Source organism: Chionomys nivalis, chromosome 17, assembly GCF_950005125.1.
Source record: "Chionomys nivalis chromosome 17, mChiNiv1.1, whole genome shotgun sequence".
NCBI classification, from domain to species: Eukaryota; Metazoa; Chordata; class Mammalia; order Rodentia; family Cricetidae; genus Chionomys; species Chionomys nivalis.
Window position 1 is genome coordinate 22,148,798 of NC_080102.1, and position 18,561 is coordinate 22,167,358.

Sequence of the window (18,561 nt, forward strand, 5' to 3'; positions counted from 1 at the left end):
TGGAATAGACATTTCTGATAGAAAACTCTGGGAAACAAGTTCTAATTTACCTCAACATCCTGTGAACTCTCCCATCAAAACCTTGTCTTAATTTTGTCTCAGTCTCTGTCAACACAGTTATAGCTTGTGTCAATACATTCTGATTTTCCATTTTAGGAAGTGGTGGAATGACAAAGTGGCTTTCTGACATTTCTATAAAGATACTTTCTTTCTGTTAAAACAAACAGAAACACACTATGAATACTCCATAGAGGGACTACCAGCTGATTCAGCCACCATATATGTGTGTATATATGTGTGTGTGTATGAATATCTATTATATATCTATCTGTCTGTCTATCTATCTGTCTATCTATCTATCTATCTATCTATCTATCTATCTATCTATCTATCTATCTATCTATCCATCCATCCATCCATCCATCCATCCATCCATCCATCCATCCATCCATCTATCTATCTATCTATCTATCTATCTATCTATCTATCTATCTATCTATCTATCTATCTATCCATCTATCCATCTATCTAATTTAAAACTTCTCTTATCCATTTCATTTCAGAGTGCTTTTCTTGATTTTCTTTCCTGTTTTCTGGATGCCACTAAGCATCAATGTATCTATTTCTCTTTGTCAATCTTCCTGACCGCCTTTCTGTATCATAGCTTATGAAATCTTCCAGTCTTATGGCCTCCACTCCCGATGATCATACTTACCCAGATCTTCTTGCCTTTGGCTGTCTGGCTGTCCCATGGCATGCAGAATATTCTCCATCTCAATGACTACTGCATAGGATGCTATAGCTCTCTGTGTTTAGACGGAGATGCAATTGTGTTCTCTCATCATTTATGCTTCTGCTTAGATAAAATGTCCTTCAATGTCTTCTTGGTTATCTAATAACTAACACACCCAAAGACATAGCAAAAGTCTTTTTATTTCTTGCTAAGCATTTGCATTTAACCATTAACAATGTATTACATTGTTTATTGCTCTTCTCTACAACTAAATAAAGAACTTCTAAACAGGAGTTCTTAGTGCTTCACACACTACCTGAATTGACTGTGACAACATTTGTTGACTGAACTATACTATACCAGCAGAATGAAACTCATTAAGAGAAAGGCATAAACGAAAGACAGACAGATTTATTTGAACATTAGATATGATTGGATCAGATCCCTTCCAAGATTACAATTTTGGGATTTGAGGTGATGCTATTGCTCTCTGAAAATTAGCTTGTTCTGATGCTTTCCACTATTCAAGTTTTATGTTTGTTTGGTTTTGGTTTTTCAAGACATGGTTTCTCTATGTGACATCCCTGGCTGTCCTGGAACTAGCTCTTGTAGACCAGGCTAACCTCGAACTCACAGAAATTCGCCTGCCTCTGCCTCCCAAGTGCTGGGATTAAAGGTGTGCACGACCACCGCCACCCAGCTCAGCCACTCAGGTTTTATAGTTTACCATGTGCTCAGAACTAAAGTATGCTGCATGTTCATTCTCCATTCTTCATTCACCTTGACTTCCCTTGCTGGTATCATGCCGTACAGTGGCGTTCACTTGGGAGAAGATAGCCACAGATGTTTTCAGGTTTGTTGTTTTCCAAGTTAACAGCAGCAGCTGGGAGAAGGCTCTCTCTTCTAATGTCAGAGTATTTATTCAGAGAAAGGTTCTATATGTGTTGGAGGCAAATGACCACAACTAAACCAGTCATTCGCACAAGAGGATTAGCTTTCGGGGTGCCTCTTCTTGTGCACTCCCAAGACTGAGTAGCCCTGAATGAAATTGTATCAGAGTAGAATGCTTAGTGATAATTTCTCTATGGAATAAAGCAGAGGGAGTATGTGTTTCCTGCCTCATTGCCTGTAAATGGTCTCAAGGCACAATTTTGATGTGCACTTCCATGATTGTGTATGTAGGGGAGCTGGTGTGTCTATATAAATACACACAAACTTGCATACATATGCATATGAAGACAAGAAGAATATGTTATACCTCTATTCTCCCATCTATTTTTTTTTTTTAAGACAGGCTCTATCACTGGCCTCAATTCCCCCAGGATGCTGGCCCCGTTCACCAGTGAACTTCAGGGATCTGTCTGACTCCACCTACCCAGCCGTGAGACGCACACTCAGCCTTTTTATTTGGGTTCTGGGCACTTTACCTGTTGAGCCATCCCATCAGTCACACTTTTTTTTTTCTGAAATCAAAGGACCAGATATGTTACCATGGCAGCAAGTTGTTATCCACAGCATTTCAGAGCTATGGATGAAGGGTGTTCCTGGAAGAGTCGGCTGGCTTCCTGGCTCTGTTCATCCCGAGCACCGATTTTAGATGACTGGTGAAGTAGGCTGTCTGAAAAGAACAAGCTGTTTCTCATCTTCCTAGTGATACTTTCTTTTCCTGGAATGATTTCTTCATGCCACTTCGTCTGAGCACACACAGAAGGGCTTAATTCTAGGTGCTTGCTCCGTACTTTCTGAAGTCTTTCTGCTGCTTCTCCTCTTGACCATTCATAGCCTCTAATTTATGCCGATTGTTCTTGTATGGGCATACCATCCTAGGTTAAAATGTTAAGCATAAGGCCTTATTTTCCTTTGATTAATTTTGTATTCTCTCTTGTATATGAAATTTCCTTTTATATAGAAGGCACAATTACTATTTGTTGTTTGGCTTTAATTGCTGAGTTGGAGGTGCCCTTCTACCCAACTTAACCACTTGTCTAGAGTGTTTTGTTGCCAACTTATGTTGCTGACTGGCTCCTCACATATGCCTACATATTGCTTGCATCTCCATTGTCTAGCATGGAACTTTCACAGTGCAGAGCTCTCAAATGTTACTTTGTCAACTGATAAATATTGGTGGCATGCCTACTACTGTTGTGTGCTGTAGTTGTGACAGGGTGCATAGCAGGCCCAGCGTTGCCTGCACTGAGATGCTAGCCCGATTTCAGAGCCAGCTCATGAAAGGTGCATGAACAGGATTGCATGCTGAAAGCTGAAATGCAAGAGGAGGGTTTCCAGAGAGTGTGGTAGATGAGAAAATGGTTTCTTAATTCATGTTTGTGAGATGAGCGCTGGTGAGAAATGGCCAGTTTTCTTCTTCATGATACCAAGTGTCTCTTCTCCAATGTTCTGAATGTTCCACAAAGAGCTAAGATCCTCATCTGTTTGTTGTTCCCTGTGGACTTTGTGACTGCATTTGATACACTGTATCAAAGCATTCTGTTTGTGATCTGCTTTGACAAAGAAAAACCGGTGGTGTCTTGCTTGATGTGTCTGTCCTCTAGTGTCTGCCAGTGAATACCCAAGAAATGTCTTGATGAATAGATGGATGGATGAACTAAACAAAAGGCTCAGTCTTTGGTTAGAGACTGAAGGACTTGCCTGAATAATGCTCAGTGGTGGCTGACTTAGGGCCCGGGCAATATTCTCAGAGAGTCTGTGGAGCATGACCCCTCACTCCGGGAGTGGAAGTACTTGGGGTAATGATGAAGGCTGATGTAACAATCTTATGTGAAGTGAGATGATATGCCAGCTTCAACCAGAGGAGCATCTGACCTTCAGTACTGCACCAGAAGGAAGTAGACCTTGACTGACAGCTACAGAGGGAGAGACGCTGCTCTGATTTACCAGAAATTAGCTCTTCCTCCCACTTCCTAACAGCCAGGGCCATGGCCTTGTCCGGGGCTTGTCTCACTTGGAAGAACTGTGTGCTGTGCCACTTGAGTTCCTTTACCTTCTTTGTTAACAGAAACAGACTGAGTCCATGAGTGAACTGTTCCCCAAGTGCGGTTTGGTGCCAGAAGAAAACCTTGAAAGTACACACTGAGTTAACAGATGCCCTTGGATACTGTTGGAGTGCTTTACGCATGTGTATGGAGGACAGAGAGGGGTGTGGTAATCTTCAAACATTATCATTCTTGTAACTAGTGATTATTCTATTACTAACACGTCACATTCATTGTGCTATAAGCATGCGCCTGGCACCAAGCCAAGCATGACATAGGCATTGCCGTTGGTTCCACAACACTGTGCAGTGCCACAGAGATGATGGTTATTCCCATTTTGCAGGCAGATGACTGAGGCACAGTAGTACTCTGAGTATTATTCTGTGATAAGCCATAGAGTCATGTCACCCCCCGCCATCCCTGAAAAGTGTCATGAAGCAAGAGCTATGTAATTTTCACTGGTACCAGGCTAGCGAATGTGATATTTCTATTATGTAAAGCGCCCATGGAATGCCTCATTTTTTTTCATTGATTCATTTGTCCAGGGTCACCAGCGATGGGAGCTGGGCCTCGCCTCACATCTGGTAGACCTTGAAAGCCTGCTGAATCACTGTGTGTTAATGGCACAAACTTGCTCTTCTACCGAATGTGTCTGGGGTTAAGTAAGGAGTCTGGGGAAGATGTGGCCAGAATCTGAAGCTGAGAGAGCAGCCTTTATTGATGAAAACAGCTGTAATATTTCCTTCCTTCCATGGTGTGCACAGGGACATCTCCTGTGCACAAGAGTTTGGTCATTGCTCTAAGATATGGGGACCTTTGCTCTCATGTTGCAGAGAAGGAAAATGAGGCTTAGGAAAGCCGGACATCTGCAAACCTAAGCCCCTCCGTCGTGAGGTGGGTTTGAGTCTGCGTCACCGAGCCCCTTAGTCAGTGTGGATTCTTTTATAGGATATCCTTCAGTGTTGTGAGGGCTGTGCCCATCAATCTCATTTTGTCTGCCAACTCAAGGGAAAAACTTACAGAAGATGAAGTTGCAACCAGAAAGGTGGTGTTTTGGTGATGATGAAAACGTCAATCACATTAAACATTTCTTGTCAGGATCACCACTGGCAGCATCCTCTGCACAGGGCTGGCGTCATGCTGAGGAGATCACCATGCTGACTTTCATGTTTTTCTGTCACTTGACTTTTTTTGAGACACTTTCTCAAAGTGACACCTGAGGCACCCCCACTGTCCTCATGTAGACATCCTGATCTCTTGTGAGAAGAGTGAACAGAGGCTCCGAGAAGGCAGCAGCTGACCCTGGGTGAAGGGCGCTGTAATCATTAGCACACCCCTTGCTGAGCTTGCTGGTCTGATGTGCACGGCCTGAAGACAGGGAAGGCAGTCTATTTCAAGCTCTTCCCTATGGATTGCTGCAGTCAACAGTAAGGAGGAGAATAAGGCAGGGACTTGGGCCCCCCATCTCGTTTCTCCAAGCATTCTTCCCCATTTCAGATAAATATCCCACTAGACCAACTAGCAGATGTACTAGATGAAGAAATAGAGGAAATGCATACTATATGAGTTAGCTAGTTGCCTCAAGCTGCGGCTATATTCTTTCAGCCTGGAAGACTTCTTCCTCCCAGATCCTTGCATCATCTAATCATCGAGAACTCAGGTGTACTTTCAATATCCTACAGCTTCACTCACGGAACCTGTGCATCCATTATGCGTCACTGCTTCTGTTTCTTAATTTCTCTCTCTCTCTCTCTCTCTCTCTCTCTCTCTCTCTCTCTCTCTCTCACTCTTTCTGTCCTGGGGCCCTTCTATTTGACCATTGCTAGACAACTTTCACCCCAACATCATTGCTGTCCACAGTGCTTTTTCCCGCTGATCTTTCCTTCAGTCCCGAGCCTCTGCATTTCCTTCCTGAAGAAACCTTGCTAGGCTTCCTGCTTAGAGATTGCACCATGGCTTTCTTCTTCTGTAGGGGCCTGGTATCTTTCCTTATAGCACCTATTCAGATTTCTAATTCTATCTCAGTTTTCCTATTTAACGCTTAATGCCCCCTCCCCACCCAGCAAAGGTGTTTCCATGACTAATTCATCATAGCCTGCCTGGGCCTGTGTCAGGTACACAGGAAGTGTGCAATATCAGCATCAGATGGGAGAAGACAACACTAAACAAAGAGGCTCATAAGCATGAGGAGAGAAAGCCCAGCAATGAAGACATGATTGTTAGCTCCATGGGACTTTCAGAATACAGAGGTGCATGGCAGGCTTTATGAGACAAAGGCAGCAAGGTCTCCAGGTATATCTCTGAAGCTCTGTGTGCTTTCTGGTGTGACCATTCCTGCAGTCACAGGTTCCCAAGCTGCTTCAGGGGCTAGAGTGAGTGAGTCTCTGGGGACCTTGACTCTACTGGGCAGGGTGCAGTAACCGAGGAGGCTGAAGCCCAGCTGGAGCTTGTGGGAGCTGGCAGGTGGATCAGCCTGCAGCATTTTTCTTGCCTAGACCCTGGCAGCTCTCAGCATTTCAAAGCTGGAACACACTGACCGGAACACCATGACCTTTGGCACAATTTCTTCCTGTCCTCTGTTTTGCTTACAAAGCAGGGAGGGAGAGCCCAGCTTCTTTGCTCTGGCTCTGGCTCCCCGTAGGACAGGTTTGTCTGAGATGCAGGGACTGGAGGAAGGGAAGAATGAAGGACACCCAGGTGGCGTGCTGTGGGCATCAGCAGAGCCAGATGGCTTCCTATCCTACTTGGAACTTGGATATTGGGGAGAGTGTGCCAGCATTAGAGTTTCCTCTCTTCAGGCTCTGGCTCTGAGTGTATCTTGCTGTAGAGAGTAGCTACCTAGACACCAGCAAACTCAGAGTAGGGTCACCTCCTGCTCCGCACCCTTGCTATTCAACCTCTATAGTGTCACTTCATTATGGACAAACTGGATTTAGTGACAGTTATTAGGGACTTGCTAAGCCTTAGCTGTTTCATCTTCAAATGGGATAATAGAAAGTTTCTAGAGCTATAAGAGTATTAGAGTCAGCATGAACAAAGTGCTGACATAGAAATCAATAAGTGACAGTTGACATCGTCATTGCAAGCCGCATCTCATTGATTCTTATGGGCTGATATAACTACTTTAAAAATAATTTAAAATTACATCTGTCTGTCTGTCTCTGTGTATATATAATATGTGTGTGTATATGTGTGTGTACATGTGTGTATGTGTGTACATGTGTGTGCATGTGTGTGTGCATGTGTGTGTACACATACATTCCATGACATAGCTGTATAGCTCTGAAGACTAAAGGACAATTGGTTCTTTCCTTCTACCACATGTGTCTTGAGGGTCAAAATCAGATTGTCAAGTCTCGGGGCTAGTGGCTTTAACTCTTTGGCAATATTTTGTGGGTCTAACATTACTGATTCTTATCTGGGGAATCTGAGTCTAGGAGACCATCAAATACCCTATGGTCTCCATCTCCAATGCTCAGAATAAAAGAGAGTAAACATTTCTGCATTCCCAAGCTCTTTCTCTATAGGTACTTATAAATTCCTTTCACTTTGTTCAATATTAAACTCCTACATGATTTATTGTTCACCCGGTATGTACCCGACCTAGGGCCAGGCTATGATGATCTAGCTTTGAAAACATCATTGAATTAATCTTCACAGAGTGAGTAGAGGAAGAGCAATAGTAATCATCAAATAAAAGAAATAAAGTAGAACTAAAAATCAGAATGGGCACTATGAGGAACGGAAACAATGTTGGGAGTCATGTCTGTTCTATTCTGCCTTGAACTCTTTTCTCTCTTTGCCCACCCCTCCCCCACTTTTGCCTTGGATTACCTCCCCGAGAAATAGAAGTCAAATATAGTTTGTTGTTTACTTCTGCTCAAGTGTCTGACTATTTCTCTTACTATCAAATAGCACAGACTAGGACGTGTTGCCAGCATGTGCAGAGGGTTTTATGAAGTATTCCTGCTTTAATCACCTATTTTGGAACACAAAACCCTCCCTTTGTAGATGAGAACGTCTGGAAGTATTGAGACTATGACTTCATGGAGGGTTGTTCCCTGTGAGTTAAGGCTTTATTAGAATATGTCTTATTTGAGTAGTGGGCTAATTTCTGGGCAATGTGCTTGTGAGAGTGGCTTTAGTCTCCATTCTGCCATTTATGAGCTCATTCTGTGACTCTTTCTTTGTCTATAAAATGAGGATAATTACAACAGTATAATACAATGTGTAAAATCTGCTCATCACCGTGCCTAGCATATGGGAGAATTTGATCAATAATAGATGGTAATATTGGACTGAAAATAACCATTTTCTGATGTTGGCTTGCCTATTTTTTTCAGTATAGAACCTGAATAAAATCGGAAATATATATATCATTAAAGAATTCCAACAAAAGCCCCAATTCCCATAGGGAACTGGGCAGGGATCCAATGTCTCAGAATAAACAAAAGCAACAAGCCCCAAGGGGTGGTTTTGGTTCAGGACCAAGGACAGTATTCAGCTTGCTCCCTTGCCCTTGCCCTACTATGGCTGTCTATGGAGCTGAGTAGGAGGCCCCTACTTGAGGCTTCTTTGTTCTGCATTTATAACAAGCTCACAAAGCTCTCTGCACCTGTCCATGCCATTCCTCCCATCCCACGTGCTTTTTTCCTTCCTCTCTTACATGAAAGAAGTCTATCACAGTAAGAAGCAGGAAAAGCACAGAGATCATCTTTGCTGTTATCACTCAGCTCTGGCAGCCACTGACATTCTACAACTCTTTCTGAACTTGGCTTTTCTTAAATGAAACTTCACAGAGCCCATGAGTCACTGTCTGTTCCCTTTCTTCCTGAGGTGACTTCGGGTCTTCTGTGTCTTCCATCTCTCATCCCCTCCAGTTTCCTTTCATCAACTCAAGTCCTCCACACTCTACAGAACCAAACAACACCTCTCTCCTCCCGATGACCTTTCCTGTCCGGAACGGTAGCACTCTACTTTGGAGGGCTTTCTGTGATCTATTATTTATGACTTTAATCTTGTACCAATCAGTACTCAGTTTGAGGTGACACTTCTGCTTGCTGGATGTGCAAAATTGAGCTCCATTTGGTTGGGGCCTCTGAGAGCTCATAGATCACAGAATGCAGCATGCAGGGGGATGCTGTCATATGGTGAAAGGAAATTCTTGGTACGAAATGGCCCCTTTTCCCCTAGTTTTGCCCACATATTAGCCTTCATGTAAACATTCAGGACCTCATGTTAAAAAAAATATTGTAAGAAGAGAAAGCATAGGACATGTGCCTGGGATAGCCCAGGCATTCATGATGCTTTTAAATAGGAGATCTCATTTGTTTTTCTACCAGAGTCTTCAAAAATATATATAGTTTAAGTTGGAGATCCATGTTTGGTAAAAAGTGCAAATCATATTTGAATTTTAATGGGTTTATATTTTTCTGTTTTTTTCTTTGTGTGTGTCTCTGTGTTATGCATGTGTATTTGCACATATAAGTGTGTGTGCACATGAGTGTGCATATTTATGAAAACTCTGGTTAGCATTGAGTTAACTTGTTTGTTATTAATCTTATTTTGATTAATGTCTCTGAATGAACCTCACCTCACTGATTAGTAAGGCGAGATGGCCAGTGAGCTCCACATATTCCCTGTTTCCACCTTTCCACTGCTAGAATCACAGGGATGTGCCTTCCTACCTGTTTTTGTTTGTTTGTTGTTGTTTCTTTGTATGTGTGGGTTCTAGGGATCTGACTTAAGTCTTCATGCTTGCATAGCAGACACTTGACTGACAGTTCTCCATAATTTCATCTGATTCCTTCTTCAGACCCCAAAGGATTTGATATGGGAATTAAGCCTCATTCAGCTTTATTTCCAGGACCCAACCCTGCTCCTTAGCATTGACTTATGATTGTGCCTATTGTACATGGTCTCAGGGCTGCAAAGAAACCAATGACATTTTGCCCTGTCCTCGGGAGTGCAAGGCCCAAATGAAAGGTTTGCTTTAGTAGTTGATAAGGTGATACATGATATCAGTGCCTACTGTGAGCTTGGGATCTACTCTAGAGGGAGATGGACTTATGTTCTCTTTGCTTCCTGCCCTGCCATTACAACAGGTCAAGACTGCAGGGGACAGTCCTTTCTCAGGGCCCTGCCCTGTTGCAGCTTAGAGTGACTTTGTTCTCCTTAAATCTGACACTCTTGTTCTATCCTTGACTTGTCTTTTTGCCCTGAGGCTGTCATCTTTCAGAGAGAGCCTCAAACCACGCACTCAGGCTTTCCTTTCTCTCCTTACATTCTTGTATGTTCAATCCCAGGACCCTGTCCAAGGAAGCTCCATTACACAGCTTTCCTGACCACCTCCCTCCTCTGTTTCCAAAGGCAGGAGAATGTGGCTTCAGAAGTGCACTGTGAAGAATTCCGGCACCAAAAATCTGTCTTCTCCTACGCATAATCTCTGTCAAATGTTACCTTAGTACACTCTGTGTGTGTGTGTGTGCATGCACACGTGTGCACAAAACCATTTTATAACTAGTGACCTTTGAAATCTCTTGTTTCCTTTTATGAATTTAAACAGGAGTCAGAGACCTTACCAGGTACCTTCCGTGTAGTCACAGAGAAAATCAGAATCCCTTAACGCATGTTCTGGTTGAGAGAGCCAAGTTTGACCCAAGCAGTTCATAACAGGAGCAAATCCGGCAGAGAACATGGTAGATAGAGGGACCTTCATGGATCCTGATGTTTGCCATGTCTGGAGACAGCATTTACTTACTTTTGTTTAGTTATGATTGAAGAGAATAACATGATATTATAGGTTTGATTTGTAAGAATGTATTCATAGACTTGGATACACTTATCACACCAAACTGTTGGTAGGCAGGGTCTCATTTAATTATCTGGTAGGCATTGCTCACTAGAGAACTCAAGTATAGTCTAGAGCTCTGAATATCGACCAGTCTTAGCATCTAGCTTTCAAGAACAAGACTGCATAACTCTTGTGTTTGGTTTCTTTTTCCCTCTAAAGATAATGTATTTCTTTCCATCCACTTTGCCTTCAGTTAAATAGTTTTAAGTCTTTTAAACCATCCATTCATGTGGCAACTTTGAAGCAACTTCATCCAGGGAGTTGTGAGTTTTGTGATGCTTTGGATTTTCTTTGTACAATTAGTGACTGTCTCCAGTCCTGTGGACCTCTGCCTTGCTATGCATAGCCTCCACTACATTGATAGCATTTGTTAAAATTGTTTATTTCCTGTCTGCCTCCAAGTTCCTTTATAAGGATCTAGATATATCTAGCATCTTCCCTCCCTCTCTCCTTCCTGCCCTTCCTCTTCTTTCTCCTTTCTTTTTCCTCTTTCCCTATCATTCATCTCTATCTATCTATCTATCTATCTATCTATCTATCTATCTATCTATCATCTATCTCAATCTCTATGACTATAGTCAAGAAATGCCAGATTGAGATCTTTCCACCCCATCCACATCCCTTTTTTCTAAGTTCCTTTTGCCCACTGGAGAAGCCCGAAAGAGGATCTAGAAAGGGGGCTTTCTGGTGGGCATCAATGAATCATGGAGAAACTGCTGTTCAGACAGGCTGGACCAAATCGTACTGGCCACCTGACCATCTGCTGAGTCACCCAGACACATAATGTGTCAGTGCCTTTCCCCTGCCTGGCCCTACATACCAAAATAGCCTGCTGTGCCCTCCATCTGGGCCCACTGCAGGGAACTGACTCAACTCTCCAAGAAAGTTGACCTGCTGAGGAGGGTGCGAAGGCTTCCTCTGGTTGAGCTGGAGTTTAAACACTGTAAGGCAGTTTAAGAGAGGCTTGTCTTGTGTTGCAGCCATCCAATCCAGGTCTCATGAACTAAGGGCCTCACCATCCATTCTTCTGCTTTCCATTTGAACATTTCCTTTGTTAAGGTCTGGCTTTGTGACAATGAAATAATGTGCAGTACAGGAGGGCTGATACGTACAGGGCCAAAACGACAACAGTGTGTGAGCAACGAGCACCTACCGTGCTAAGCAATCATTAGGCACAATCCCCATTTAATTCTCAGGTCAACATTGCTCACTCTGTGAGATTCACACTGTGAGACCGAGGCTCAAGGTGTTGCAAGTTCTTACAGTGAGAAGAAGACAAACCTCAGTGCAGAGTAAGGGGACTGTAATTCATCATCTAAGCTAGGACATTTGAGAAAAAAGGGGGAAACTGTTCATACTTGTTTCAGGTAGCAGAGAGAAGAGTGGGGCATCCTGGTAAGCCATGGACAGACACCTGTTTGAACAGCAGTGTTTGGGGATCTGATGGAAAGTGATTTCCTGTGCATACATTGCTTCCCGAGAGAGTAACAGAAGCAAAATCAGCTCCCCTATTCTCTTGTGGCTTGTTTCCTTCCCTCCTTGCCTCATCTAGAGATATTGGCATAAAGCCCAAGCTCCTGTTTTGTTTTTGTTTTTTCTTTTCTTTCTTTTTCTTTTTCTTTTTTAGGGAGTCTTATGGACAGTTCTGATGTGCTGCCAAGAATGATCAATGGTATAAACTCTGAGGGCAGAAAGTCATTCTAGTTTGTCAGTGGATCTCAGTAACTGATAGAGAGATATATAAGAGATAATGAATATCTATTAGTGACAAAAACGAATCATTTCAGGGATCAAACTATTACCAGAGGTATGAGTAAGATAAGTGTCACTATCTTGGAGGGTTCTATGTGAAATTGCAATGCCCATGATAGAAAGAGAAATAAGAACGAGGTATACTGTGGCAGAGTCCACCAAGCTTGTTTTCAGTTCCACCACTAAGGCAGAGCCAGTACTGTGTCTGAGCAGGAAAAAGACATGGTCTGATTGGTAATTTGGAAAGAACACTCCTGTGGTTGTGTTCCAGGTTAAGCCCAAGAGAAACTGGACACTGAAAGTATTTAGAACATGTTTTTAAAAGAGCTACTGAGTGCCCAGCATAATATAACCTTTTACATAATTGAGAGACCGCCAAGCCTGGGCAATTCCACCCCAGCTTAGCATCAGCCCCTGGACACACCCTCTTCACAGTGATCAGTCACTTCTGTGGGATACCTGAAAGCCACTCTTTCAGGAGACCAATTTTCTCCATTTGCTAGTTGGCTTCTCTCCCAATATTAGTACATCTGCCATGTTAAGTAGCTCGCTGGACAGAAAGGATCTAGGAAGATTTGAGAAACTAAGGGTCATTTCTATGACTATGGCTGATCTGTTTATATGATTCTCATGAAATTATTTATTTTCCATGAAATTAAGGCCTTCTGAAGGTCAGGATATAGTATAGTTTTTCAGCTGTGGGCAGGGTGCAGGAGGGAGCTATAGACATGGGTGTTCCCCAAGCCTGGCTGTGGTACCCATCACCCCACCAAAGCAACCCAGGGAACTTTGCTGTTTGCAATCCTATGTCCTGAAGTTTCCCACAAAGCATTACCCTGTCTGCCTGGGAGACCACAAGCCTCTATGAAATGAAAGACACTGTTGACACTTATGGCGACTGGAATCCTATCTATATAAACCAGGTGATGTGAGGACCGATTCATTAACATTTTGCAGCCAGATGATGAATGGTGGAGCCTCTTTGATTAACTCTTTAATTGACTTCCCTCAAGGGACAGGCAGCATCTAAGATAGTTCTAAACCAGTGGGGATTGGTGCTGTCACAACTCTGTACTTGGAATCAGTTGGACACATTTTCTTCCATCTTTGAGCAAAGCCTATGCACTGCTTTCTGCATCCCCGCCCTAGCTTTCCAGATTCTAGCCTCTTTCTTGGAGCATCCTCCTCCCTGAAGCCTTCCTCTTATCTCCTGTTCTTACCTTATCCCTCCAGCTGAATGCCTAGTCAGCCCCATTCTGATATTTCTTCATTTATTCCCTAAGCATCTAGATACATGTACCCAGTTTTTCCTTAAGCATTTTTAATTGGGGTTCTTTAGTCATAAACATTTGACAGACTCAAGCTGACTTCCGTCCACATCTCTTGAGCCTCAGTGAACTCACTGTACCTATGACTACAAAGCTGACTGGAACTCTGATCTTTGGATTCGCAGCTCCTGTAGGAGGGTAGCACTGGGCGAGGATGTTGGATGAAGTTTTAATAGTCACATTGACAGTGTGTATTGCACAGCTACCACCGTCAAACTATGTTATACATCAAGAGACAGAGTCACAAGGAAAGCAAGCACTGTGCTCAGAGTCACTCAGCCAGATTTGATGGAGACATGATTAACCTCTGTGGCTGACAAGTCCTCAATCTATGTTAGGAAGCATCTTCCTGGGGAGATGCTTGAATGAGGAGGAGGGAGATTCATAGTAAATCAAGAAACAGGATGCTGATCATTTTTCCCAAGGAGAGTGGATGGAAGTAAGGGCGGCCTCAGGGCCCTGGCTGAGACAAGGCATATTAGAGCTCAAACTGTGATACCAAGTTAGGAAGTAAATTCTCTGTATGATGCAGCCTTTTTTTTATATGCTGGTTCTAATCGCAATTTTTGTATCAGTTTCTTCCATTAAAATATAAGAAAATTGAGGCTCAGGGTGATGTCAATAGAGATGGGAGTGTGACTCCAGCGGAACCTGGGTGGTTTTAACATGCAGCCAATGACCCAACAACATTCCACACCCTTTCTACAATGAAAACCAAGAAAGAGAACCACTGAACCACTTCTGCAAAGCAGCCACTGTTGGAATTCCTCTCCTTCTTTCGTCTGGATTTGTAAACAGAGACTGTGAGTCTGTGGAAGCCAAAGTAAACAGTGGCAGACGCAAACAAGTCTTCCAGCAAGGAGAATCCTAATGGAATTATTGGTGTGTATGAGTTGTCCCCAAGGACTCTTGTCTTCACTGTGGTGCAGATACCTGGGTCTGGGGGGTCTGCAGTTGGCTGCAAAGTATCTTTGGGCTATCCAGTTGCAGCGTGGTGACCTGCTATAGGCAGGGAACCACACTCTGGATGACTGGCTGATAGTCTGTGTTCACTTCCAGACTCATTGCTGAGCCCTTTGAAAAGAGGCAAGAGTAAGAACACATTTGTTCTGATTTGGAGCTAAGACACCCTGCTTTAACAACTGCTATCAGTTATTCCTTCATCTAAGAAATATTGGCTGAGTCCTATGGCCGTTAATATTGGACTGTCAATCTGATTGCTATTGATAAATGCCTAGGAGATTAGTGATATGCTTTCCTAGGTGTGCCTGTGTTGTGGCAGGGCTGGAGAGGGTTAGATCGTAAAAACACTGACCAAACACATGGTTTAATTTACCTTAGAGCAAACCCACCCAGAAGTAATGGAACTGAAAGGCAGAGCCTGATGGAAAAGGAGGTCACTGGGTATGTATTCTTGGGAGTTCGGTCTTAGGGCCCTTCCTACTACTGTCCTCTTCTGCTTCTGTTCTGCCCTAGAGTGAGTTGCTCAGCATGCCTGGCTCTCACAGATAAGATAAACTCAAGCCTCTGAAGCCAGGAATCCATATAAAGCCCTTGTGATTTTTCTATTAGGCGTTTAGTCACAGTGATTAAAAAACTTCACTTGCACAAGTCCTTTCAATATAATAGGCTCTATGCTAAGTCATAGAATATAGCAATGATTGAGGTAGTTCCTGTCTTCAGAGAGTTTATCCAGTTTAATCCATGGAGACAGCGAGAAAAGACACGTGTAAAAATAGAATATGTGGCCTACAATAGGGTTAAAAGGTAAGAACTGGGAAGTGCAGGGAAGACTTTGCTGATAAAATGTGTTGTGGAACGCAGTCTTTAGATCAAAATGTCTGCCACTGTCACTGTGTCTGCTGTGCCTGCTTGATATCACCTCAAATGAGTAGAGGGTGGAGAGGTTCATTGCACCCTCACCTGAGTATCTAGCCATCGTTCCCAGCAGCCATTTGTACATACTTCTGCTCTATTTGCTTTACCTCATGATCTGATGGAGGTGCTACAGTACATAGACTGGGGAAGGCTAACAGAAGGGGTCTCTTCGGACCATGGAGGAGCTATCATCCATGTCAGAGGCAGAACCTCCAGTGTGGCTGCTTAAGGGTCACCCATGATGCTCTAGTGCATGACTTTTCATCTATGACCTGTAAGTAAGGCTAAAAATCTAGCCTAGTGTGAACTTTGGTGAAGTCATGCTTTTGGATAGCTGTTCGGACCTTCTGAGGAGTTTGTAGGTATTGCTTACATCTCACCAAGGAAGGAATTCTCACTGCAAAATGACAGAATAAAAATGGGGCAAAGCAAAGAGCAGGCCGGGAAGACATCTGAGGTCAGGACGTCTTTGGTAAAGGGAAGATTGTGTTTAGGAGCTGTAGAGAGGAGCATACCCCTGTGTAGTGATCTGAATGTGTATGAGCCCCATAGACTCATGTGTTTGCATACTTGGTCCATAGAGAGTGGCATTATAGAAGGTGTGCCCTTGCTAGAATAGGTGTGGCCTTGTTGGAGAAAGTGCATCACTGTGGAGGTGGGCTTTGTGGTCTCTTAAGCTCAAGTCCTACCAGTGTGACACAGGCTCCTGTGGCCTGCGGATCAAGATGTAGAACTCCTTCTTCCTCCTCCAGCACCATGTCTGCCTGTAAACCACCATGTCTTGCCATGGTGATAATGAACTAAACCACTTAAACTGTAAGTCTCCTCTAATGAAATGTTTTCCTTTATAAGAGTTGCTGTGGTCCTGGTGTCTCTTCACAGCAATAGAAACTCTAACTAACATAGTGTGGATACCGGAAACATGTAGGGAACCAGGACTTGGGGAATATCTGGGCAGGGCAATTTGCAAGTCCATCAAAAAGTATGAGATTAATGGGAGACTATACCTCATTCCCCCCAGAAAGCATTCAAACTGGACAATATGACTTATCCCAACTGATGTCAGAAATTGTAAAAGGTGTCTCTGGATCATTATTAGGGCCCAATTTCAGTCTTCTAGTAGGCATGTAAAATAGTGAATGCCAAGGCATCAGCCACGAATATAAAGGAAAGTTACTAATTAATTCATTAAGTGTCTTTTGAGAACTACTCCTGTTCTGTAGACATGCATGCAAGATTGATTTTTTACAATTTGATCCATTACCTAAATAACATTCATACATATCAATTGGCTGCTACATCTTAGCCTTCTTTTGCTCACAAATCCTCTATTAGCTTTCTAGGATCACCAAAATAAGATAAAACAGACTGGGTGGTTTGAATAGCAGATTTTTTTTTTTTTTTTTTTTTTTTAAGGAGCTCTGGTAAAGTTTTATTAAAGGAAAACTTTTTACTTTTCACCAGTCTGTTCTGGCATGCTTCTAATAATGTCAGAATCACCTGGGTCAATGATGGCCAGTGTGCATACTCTGTAGTATTTTCCACACGCTGTGCCCAACTCAATGTTATTGCCACTGTAGTGATGGACACCAGTTTTAGCCAACATGGCATAGTATTCTATTTCAGATTTCCTCAAGGCGGGGCAGTTGTTGGCGAGAATCACCAATTTCGCTTTGCCCTGTCTGATCATCTTCAGAGTCTGTTTGTATCCCAGCACGTACTTCCCACTTTTCATAACAAGCTGGAGCCGAGAGTTGATCGACTCCAGACACTTTTTCGTCTTCTTTGCGGCCACCATCTTCCTGCCTTAGGTGCGGGACGGCCCCCAACCAAGACCAGCCGCCAAGATGGCCAGGGAGCGAGAAAGGAAGGAGCTCCCACAATGCAAAGCCCTTCTAGGCGAGCCGAGGGACGCTGGGCTGAATAGCAGAAATTTGTTTCTTGTAATTCTGGATCCTTAAAGCAAGGTCAAAGTGTTGGCAGGATTGGTTTCTCTTGCAGTCTATGTCCTTGGTTTGTGGGTTATGGTACTCTGTGTCTTTCCTTTGCACATACTCCCTAATCTCTTCTTATAGGACAGTAATGATGTGTTAAGGCCCACATACATGGCCTCATTTAACCTAGTTTAAGTCTTTTAAGGCTCTATGCCCAAATACAACGGTTGTGTGGGCTAGAGGTTTAACACATCAGTTTTGGAGGGACATAATGGTCTCTTTCCCTCACAATTTATTCAAATGAGCCATTTGCTTTGCACTGAATTGTTTTGCCATTTTCTTTCTTCTTCCCCGGGGTTTTCCATGCTTCCTGTAAATGGTGCTTAGATACTTGTTGGATGCTGATTTGATTTTTTTTCCTTCAAGTTAAAATGCTACATTAGGGCATGATGTATATCTTTACCAGAGGTGAATAATATCTGGGTGCCTCTTCCTGAGATTAAAAAAAAAAAAAGGTTGAAAACAAGAAATTTAGACAGATGAGAGCTATGGCAAACTTAGAATAGGCTGGTGGTCACTACAGTGTGTAAGGTTTTGAGACAAGCCTGAAGGGTCCCTCGCACCTTTCCAAGAGATCTAAGATTCCATTACATCCAATGTCATTTTAGCAACCGCAGCTTTATGGAATACATACTTGGCAACTATGATTAAATTTGCATATGAGTTGAGGCTCTGGCTTAGAACAACACCTACCCACCCCTGCAACCTCTAATGCAGAGGTCAGATGTTTTTATCAAGTGGCCGTGGAGACGGATTGGACACGTTCCGAGTCACTCAAGCCAGATCTCTGTCATGCCCCTGCCGCAGTCTCGAATGTTGCCCTACTCAACCTGCTTAAACTCCTCAAATGGTGAACCGTACACTCAATGTTTATATTCAAAGCTGACTCAAGTGTTGCCTCCCCAGGTAACTTCCTCACACCCTTCTTCCTTCTCTGCCTGACTGCTCCTCTCTAGGAAGCTCCACTTCCCTGATGCCTTCTTACCCCAGCCTGCTTTTCACTAATTGTTTACTACTTACTTGTGATCTC

At 43.2% G+C, this 18,561-nt stretch overlaps 1 protein-coding gene across 1 annotated transcript; it reads right to left on the reverse strand.

Annotated features, from left to right (window-relative positions):
- Positions 1-16,956: 16,956 nt before the first annotated feature.
- Positions 16,957-17,412, reverse strand: LOC130888939 (60S ribosomal protein L30-like). Its single transcript, XM_057792336.1, has one exon. The coding sequence runs from the start codon at positions 17,333-17,335 to the stop codon at positions 16,988-16,990; it is 348 nt and encodes a 115-aa protein (XP_057648319.1). The 5' UTR covers positions 17,336-17,412; the 3' UTR covers positions 16,957-16,987.
- Between the last annotated feature and the right edge of the window lie 1,149 nt (positions 17,413-18,561).